Genomic DNA, 8,404 nt, shown 5'->3' on the forward strand with positions numbered 1-8,404 from the left:
CACACACACACACACACACACACACACACACACACACACACACAGAGTCATATGACTGTATGTCCAATAATTAAATTACTTTGATGTTGCTGTTTCAAAAAGTGTCAGCATTATTTCCATCCAATCTAAACAAACGCGTGATGACCAACATGTAGCGGCGCCATAAGTCCCATGACATGTCACAGCTGCTTATTGTCCCATATCTGCTTCAGAGACTCATAATCACTGTGACACATGCACTATTAACAGATAGTGGCCAGGGAATAAGAAAAATGCAATGTATGGTGACTCTCGCAATAGCCATGATAAAAAGTACTTTTTTAATGTTTAGTCTGAATATATACATGTATTTGACAGTGTGGCTTTTGCAACCCTGTACCAGTTTTTATTTTTCACCTTCACTTGCAGTGCAGACACAAAACCAAAACTGACATGAACTTTATCTTATTAGTATAGTGACTCAATGCAACATAGCTGCAGTGCAGAGAATCTTCACAAAATCTAACCCCTTTGTAATGCAGTTGAGACCTTGGCTGGCTTGTGTATCTACTTTGTGGTTGCTTGAAACTTAGTGTGAATTCTGCAGAAAGAAACATTCTCAGCCCCCCTTCACACTGCCTGTATGTACATGTGTGTGTGCGTGCGTGTATGCATAATGTAAGTGACAGCGAGCATGCGCCTCCTCTTACGTCAATGGGCTGTTCATCGTCTGTTCTCAGCGCCTCTGAGCCCCTTAGTGTCGGGAAAACCAGTGAGTGCTCAGTTTTTAAACACGATTGCGGTTTTTCTCAGGTGTTTCTGTCTTTCTCTCTTTTCTTCTCTGTGTTTTTAAATGAATGGTCTCAAAAAACCCAAACATCCGCTCCTTACTTCCTCATTTACCGCTTTCTTTTATCGGCTTCATCGCTCTCTCTCTCTCTCTCTCCCTCTCTCTCCATTTCTGTTATGTGTCACTTGCTTGTCCTCGCTATCATTTGAATACATATAATGTGAAATGTGCGTATGTGTTGATTGCCTTACGGCTCGTACAAATTTATTCCTACATGCTTCCAGTCAGTCGGTCCATATACCTGCACAATAACACCATTGTCTGCTTGCAGTTTGGCAATACTCTGATCACTGAAACTGTCACGTAAACACCTTTACTGCGTCAATATTGTAATTGCAGACTTAGATCATTTCAAATTACTATGACATGTAGACCCAATACTTTGTTTTTGTATTTTTACAGTATTTTGATTCTGCACATGCCCTGGTCCAGATATAAACATTCAGCTTTTGGTTCCAGAAAAGTCTACACAGGGGTACTGCGAGGCTAGATGCATGCTTTCAATTAAATGCATATGTTGGCATGGCAAAATGCTTACAGTTACAGCGCTAACATGCTGATGTTATGCAGGACATGTTTAACATGTTAACCATCGAGTTAGCATGCTAATATTTGCTAATTGGCACTAAATGTTAAGAACCGTTGAAGTCGATGGAAATGTAGTTTTTAGGTATTTTCCAAAAAGAAAAGAATTGGACGAAAAGGTTATAATAGCTCATTCTGTCAACCTCAAGGTGCTAAAGGGAAAGTCAGGGGATCACAAAAGTCATTAGGATTTATCCTCTGGGTACCGTAGCTATCCGTGCCAAATTCCATGGCAACCTGTCAAATTCTTGTGATATTTCAGTCAGGACCAAAGTGGTGTACCAATAGAATTACTTACATTAGCATCTGTAGAGCCACGCCACCAGCATTAAACACTCTATACCGGCAAAAAACTGAGCTTGCGCTAAGATATTCTCTAAATTCATCAACACGTCAACTTGTCCCCAGAGATGTATCTCTTTTTCCTCTCTCTCATTTTACATTGTATATTTTTCTGTCCCACAGCCAGACACTTATCCCCTGTTCACACTGAAGCAACAACGTAGGAAAAGACAGTGTTTGCTTATGGTGTGAATGTGTCACTATGCTATATGACCTGGGTCCACAGTCCTCCGACCTGTTTCACTGTTGTCAAACACTGCTCGAATGTAGTATGAGAGAGTGAACGCGAGTTCACGCTATCTGTGAGATTGTGTCTTGGACTACCGTTGCAAGCCCAAGTTTTCTGTCGACGTTGACGATATTTGCACAGAATAACGTTCAATATTCTATATCATCCAAGCATTGAGCTCAAGTAGTTACTTTATAGGAGCTTCAGAGGTGCATCACTCACTCACTCACTTACTTACTCACTCATTACCTCTTTGACTGACTTTTGCACTGTGATGACTTTTGACAGTTAGATGTGAACCTTATAATGAATGTAGAAATGCTCTGGGAAAAAAACCAACAGATCCCACAAAACAACAAATTGCCTGCTCATCCAGGTTTCCCCATGAATACTTCTACCCACAAAATATGGATGTAGCATCATTCTTCGTGACGATCATTTCTTGTTTTTGGACTGTCCTACGTCTCTGCTTCTCTTTTGTTTACTATTCACACACACTGACACATCACCTCATTGCTCAGCTGGTCCTCAGACCACAGATTATGTTAGGCTTCAGTCGGATCATTCAGTTTGGCTACGTTCTCACCATCCACACCAAACAGGATACCACATGGTGCTGCCTCCTCTTTATTTTCTCTCTGTCTCTCTCTCTCTCTCTCTCTCTCTCTCTCTATCATACGCACACACAGTTACACTGGGACTGTCAGTGTTGATGCGGTAGGCCCAGGACTCCTGTCTGCGTCAGTGCCGCTTTGCCTTGGGGTTATCTGGGGCTGTGGTCTGCCCCACTTCCAGGAACTAGAAACAGTACAGTTTCATCTTGAGAGGAAAGAGAAAGAGATGGATGCAGATAGAGTTGTGTATAACAAGAGAGAACGTCACCTTTTACCTTTATTAAGGCAACTATTGACACATTAGTTGAGCTCAATGCTTAGAGAGATGAATAACTATATCTGACTGTGACTGCAGGGGATTTTTAAGGCAAATAATAGATGATGATAGCATGGAATGTACAGTAAATATTACAAATAGATCTTTTTTAATACAGATTTGTTCACTATTCATAGCTCAGTTACAGGAACAGGGACCAGCTGAGGAAAGAACCACTGTGCTTACTCCCTTTCCAATAAAGTTCTGCTTTTTCTGCTGTTCGTAAATCAGCTGATTGTTTATTGCAGTTGCAGTTTCAACCTGCTCTTGCACAGGACTATTTAGTTTGAGAGTCGGTGTCCATGCTGGCTCATTCGTTAGCAATTATGCATGTTTGCACACATGCACGCACAGTTTATCCACGATTTGCATTCACTTTTTGGGAGTAAAATCTAAAGTTGAATTATATACACGGACATAGAGCATTACTGTTTTTTCCTGCAACCACCAAGTGATTGTTGGCAAATGTTTATCCTTTAGTTTAACAGATCAAAGGCATTATTCTGTTCATACTTGCCTTCATCAAGTTGTCAAATTATTTGAATGTTTCCACTGTGACTATTGCGATTATGTAAGCTGTTTGGTTCATATGTGGTTGGAAGAGATCATTAGAGTAATGTGATACTGTAATAAGGTAGATAGATAGATTCCTTGAACACACACCAGTTTTAATAAAATGTGCAGAAAAGTGTTAAAGAGTTGCTGGGGAGTGTCTGTTGTTTGCTCAAAGAGGTCTCTCATCTATGTCTATTCAGGCAGGATATTAGTTTCGTCAATGACTTCACGTCAGTGGGACACATTGCTGAGAGGAAGTGTTGCAAGTGATTTTGTCACTGTAAGAACTTATTTGCTGACCTCAAATTCTATGCAAGGGTGCTTTTAGCTTCTCAAGAAGCTCCCCTGTTTCCTGTACCATGAATGTACTGTATGTCTGAATGGGACCTATCCTTTGGATGAAGTTGACTGAGTGAACCTACAGAAAGTCCCTGTCAGAAACCATACTGCTTAAAGGCTGGATTTCACAGCACACAGAGCGAGATAAAGAATGCTGCCATTGTTGCTGACAACAGGAAGTGACATAAAATCAGTATGGCTCTTACTGGAAGTTGATTTCTTGAAAAAGAAAAATGTGAAAAGCTGCATTACGTTTTTCTACAGCATGCCCCTCCCCCTGCTTGGGTTTCTGCTTTTCCCTGTCCTAAGCTTTGGCCTGTGTTTGTTATTTCGCTAAACGTAGAGACCACAGATAGTGGTTTCCCTTAAATCTTGATAAGGCTGTGATAAGGGTGGTGTGTGTCGTGCCTGTGTGAGTCTATCCATGAAGCTCCTCGGTACAACTGTTTCTGGGATAATTTAGATCAAGTTTTCTTTTTCAAGTTAGGGGCAGTTTAGTGGGTAGCCCCCATTTTCCCAAAATGTTGATCTATTGTTTTAAGTTGACCTCTTGACTGATTTTATTGCTGTATAACATGGGAAAGGGTTTTGTTTAATTTAATTTATTTCTGTGCCCAGGACCATGATCGCATGGTATGGAGCATAAACAAAACATACAACAATTACAAAACAATGGCACACGGATGGTCCTGTTGGCCTCCTCGGATCGTGACCTCCAGCATTCACTGGGGCGGTTTGCAGCCGAGTGTGAAGCGGCGGGGATGAGAGTTAGCACCTCCAAATCTGAGGCCATGGTGCTCTGCCGGAAACCGGTGGATTGCTCCCTCCAGGTGGGGACGGAGTGCCTACCTCAAGCGAAGGAGTTCAAGTATCTCGGGGTCTTGTTCACGAGTGAGGGTAAGATGGAGCGGGAGATCGACAGACGGATCGGTGCGGCTGCAGCAGTAAAGCAGGCGCTGCACCGGACCGTCTTGGTGAAGAGGGAGCTGAGCCGGAAGGCAAAGCTCTCAATTTACCACTCGGTCTACGTTCCTACCCTCACCTATGGTCACGAACTCTGGGTCGTGACCGAAAGGACAAGGTCGCGGCTACAAGCGGCCGAAATGAGCTTCCTCCGTAGGGTGGCCGGGCTCAGCCTTAGAGATAGGGTAAGGAGCTCGGTCATCAGGAGGGAGCTTGGAGTCGAGCCGCTGCTCCTTCGTGTCGAAAGGAGTCAGCTGAGGTGGTTCGGGCATCTAATTAGGATGCCTCCTGGACGCCTCCCACTGGAGGTTTTCCAGGCACGTCCAACTGGGAAGAGACCCCGGGGAAGACCCAGAACACGCTGGAGGGATTACATCTCCCAGCTGGCCTGGGAACGCCTCGGGATCCCCCAGAATGAGCTGGAACATGTTGCCGGTGAGAGGGAGGTCTGGGTCGGCCTGCTTGGCCTGTTGCCACCGCGACCCGACCCCGGATAAGCGGAGGAAAATGGATGGATGGATGGATGGCACACGGATAAAGTATAACAAATGTCACTAATACAAAGAAAGGATATTCTTCAAAAATCCACAAATAATGTTTGGCCTGTCTGACTGTAACAACACAATTGATTTATATTTGAATTAATGGGAAATTTAAAAAAATACTTTGACAAATCCCTTTCTCTGTAATTCATTATGCTTTCATATTTATATTAAAAAATATATGATACTTGTCTCCCCCGGGATTGTAATTACAAAGGTTGCAGATCCACTGGTTTCTATCCAGCCCTTTATATCCTAATCCTGGTGTTCACTCTAAATTTACAAATACTGAGTTTAACAGTGCACAGACAACAAATCAACAAATAGTGATGAACGTGCCATGCCATTGTGGAGATTATTGCATTTACGTATATAAAGTGTCTTTATATCACACGCGTAAAGTGTAAATTCTGATTTGTTATCAGATCAGGACCTTTCTACTTAAGCCAAAAAGTTAAGTGTCAGTTGGCCACAATGTCATGAACCTATGACCCAGTTAAATACCCTTTGTAATCTTCTTCGGCATTTAGCTTTCAACTGTTTTTGTTGTTGTTGCATTCATTACAGGGCTCTCCACATAGCTGTGGTACAGGAGGAGTTGGTCCTCGTCCGCAAACTGATCCAACTACTGCTGTGGGCTCGCAGAGGCGTTGATGTCTACAACAACCTCCGTCAGGTAAAATAAATGCACTTTAAACACACACGTACATGCATGCACACACAGCTGCTATCATTACTTTTGCAAGTGCAGAATTCAAATCAATAGTTTGACATTTGAGGGAAAATGTGGCAGCCATCCAATGTACAGAAAGATTTTTTTAGAGGTTTCAGTTCAAATCAGAGGATCGCCGGTTCGATCCCCGGCTCCGCTAGTCAGTGTCGACGTGTCCTTGGGCAAGACACTTAACCCCAAGCCTGCGGTGTGTGAATGGGTATGAATGGTTAGTTAGAGTCCTGATAGGCAGGTGGCACCTTGCATGTAGCCCCTGCCATCAGTGTATGAATGAGTGTGAATGGGTGAACGACATGTAGGGTTAAAGCGCATTGAATGGTCGGAAGACTAGAAAAGCGCAATGCAAGTAGAAGTCCATTTACCATTTTATAACACATATGAACGAGGGCTCAGCGTCAGTCAGTATAACATGATGAAAGATAGACATAGAATAGAAAGGTGATGGGGTTTTCTGCCACCGATGAACACATGTAAAACACATTCCCCTGCTGCCTCACCCATCTGATAACAGTAACATGGAAAAGAATGAAAGAGGAAGTGCCTTGGTTTCCTCCTTGCCTTGCACTACGTTATTGCATACTCTTACAGTTATGGCAGCTGATAGTTATGCAGTGGAACTCACCCTTCCTGGTTTCTTCACCTGTACTTGCCACCACAAGCCAAAACAATGCATATCACGGGAAGGACTACATGTGTTTTCCAGCGTTTCGTTTTGTTTTGTACATGGTGTTCAGTTTCCCTATAGTTAGGGATTTTCAGGGTTTGCATGTTGGGTTTACCATGTTGTGAAATTCAGAAGAGACAGCCAAGATTCAAGCTGAGCAAATTGTGACTCCCGTGAACACTCCTGAACCCTGCACTCATATCTCATTATTTTGCCTCAACTAAAAACAAATTAACAGGCTGGAAAAATGAAATGACATAAGATGCAAACATGTCACTTTTAACTCATATTCCAGCAGAAACTTAGGTTTTTTTTTTTGCATATTAAGAGTCTGACTTACACTCTCTGTCCAGGGCAACTTCTACTATTTACACTCTACATATTTTAATGGACAAATGTACTCAATGAACTTTCATTGAGGTGACTCATCTTTCTTATAAGGGACAAATTACATTGTACTTTACTGGAATGTGAACAAGGAATTGTCTTTGAGTGTTTCCCAATCTAGGGCCGTCCCAAGCACTGGGCTTAAGCCAACACTCCTCCCTCTGTTGTCTCCACCTCCTCGTCCTCCTGCTTTGCATTCTACGAGCTTTCTTTTTTTCATCCTCCAGCAGAGAAAGCACCTGAGTCGTGCAGAGCTTTAGTTCTCATGGCTGGGGTTTCACACCACACAGGACACCACAGGCTCGCTTACCAGAAATAACGCTGGTGCTATCATCAGTTGTTGTCTTTCCTCATCGCTGAGGCTTGACAGTATAGGTTTTTTAATATCCTGTGTCTACCCTGTGTAAGAAAATGCATGCACGCGACATACACACACACACACACACACACACACACAAATACTCTTTTCACACACTCAAAGATATTATGCCACATGCATTTATAACCAAAAAGGGAGATTTTTAGGCACAGGTCCCGTCATACTTGTTTGCCTACCAGATTGGGTGGTTTTAGCTGAATATCAGGCATATAGAACAGACTTCAAACGGGAACTTTCTATTTTTCAAAACATTAAGTTTGCGAGACAAACCTGAACATATTTTCTGGCATTGGCCAACTTCCCAAAGACAAAAAAAAAATATATATATATATATATATAGCTTTTCCAATATTGATGACAAATCCTGAGTTTCTGTGGTTTCAGTATGGAACTTTTTGACAGAGTGTTACTATCAGTACCATAAACAATACTGCAAGTGTCTGTAGTTGATTTGCCTTCCACTCCACAAACTAGTGTAATGGTAGAGACCGCTGTTTGATACTCCCACACTGGTCATGCTATCAGTGTGGCTGCACAAACACACACTATAGTAGACAACTGTTTGCTGCTCACTCCACAGCTGATGGTGCAATGCGTGGCACTGACAGTGGGGCTTGGGGACTGAATCCCCAGGGGCCACCCACACTAAAACATGCACTAATGGTCATGTGCTTTAGATTAAAGACATCCACTAAAATGCATTTAATTTATACAATGCAGAATGCAGGTGATCTGCATTAATTCAATAATCACCTCTTAAAAGACACATTCACTGAAGTATTTAGTTCATGTCAGTTTGTTTACGTGCATGTTGGTAACATGCCATTTTTTTATTTATTTAGTGTGAGGGTGTGTGCACTAGCGAGACATCTGTGTGTGTGTGTGTATTTGTGTGTGCTTTATTTCCGAGAAGTCACATGACCCCCC

The 8,404-nt window shown here is 42.5% G+C and overlaps 1 protein-coding gene across 1 annotated transcript in view; it reads left to right on the forward strand.

Moving 5' to 3' along the window:
• bcl3 (BCL3 transcription coactivator) overlaps positions 1-8,404 on the forward strand; it is an 18,990-nt gene that overhangs the window by 4,380 nt on the left and 6,206 nt on the right. Inside the window, exon 3 of the mRNA XM_031853374.1 lies at positions 5,882-5,990. Within this exon, the coding sequence (XP_031709234.1) occupies positions 5,882-5,990 (109 nt within the window). The remainder of the gene's footprint in view (positions 1-5,881; positions 5,991-8,404) is intronic.

The sequence above is a fragment of the Anarrhichthys ocellatus genome, unplaced genomic scaffold (assembly GCF_004355925.1).
Source record: "Anarrhichthys ocellatus isolate YVR2014 unplaced genomic scaffold, GSC_Weel_1.0 scaffold13, whole genome shotgun sequence".
NCBI classification, from domain to species: domain Eukaryota; kingdom Metazoa; phylum Chordata; class Actinopteri; order Perciformes; family Anarhichadidae; genus Anarrhichthys; species Anarrhichthys ocellatus.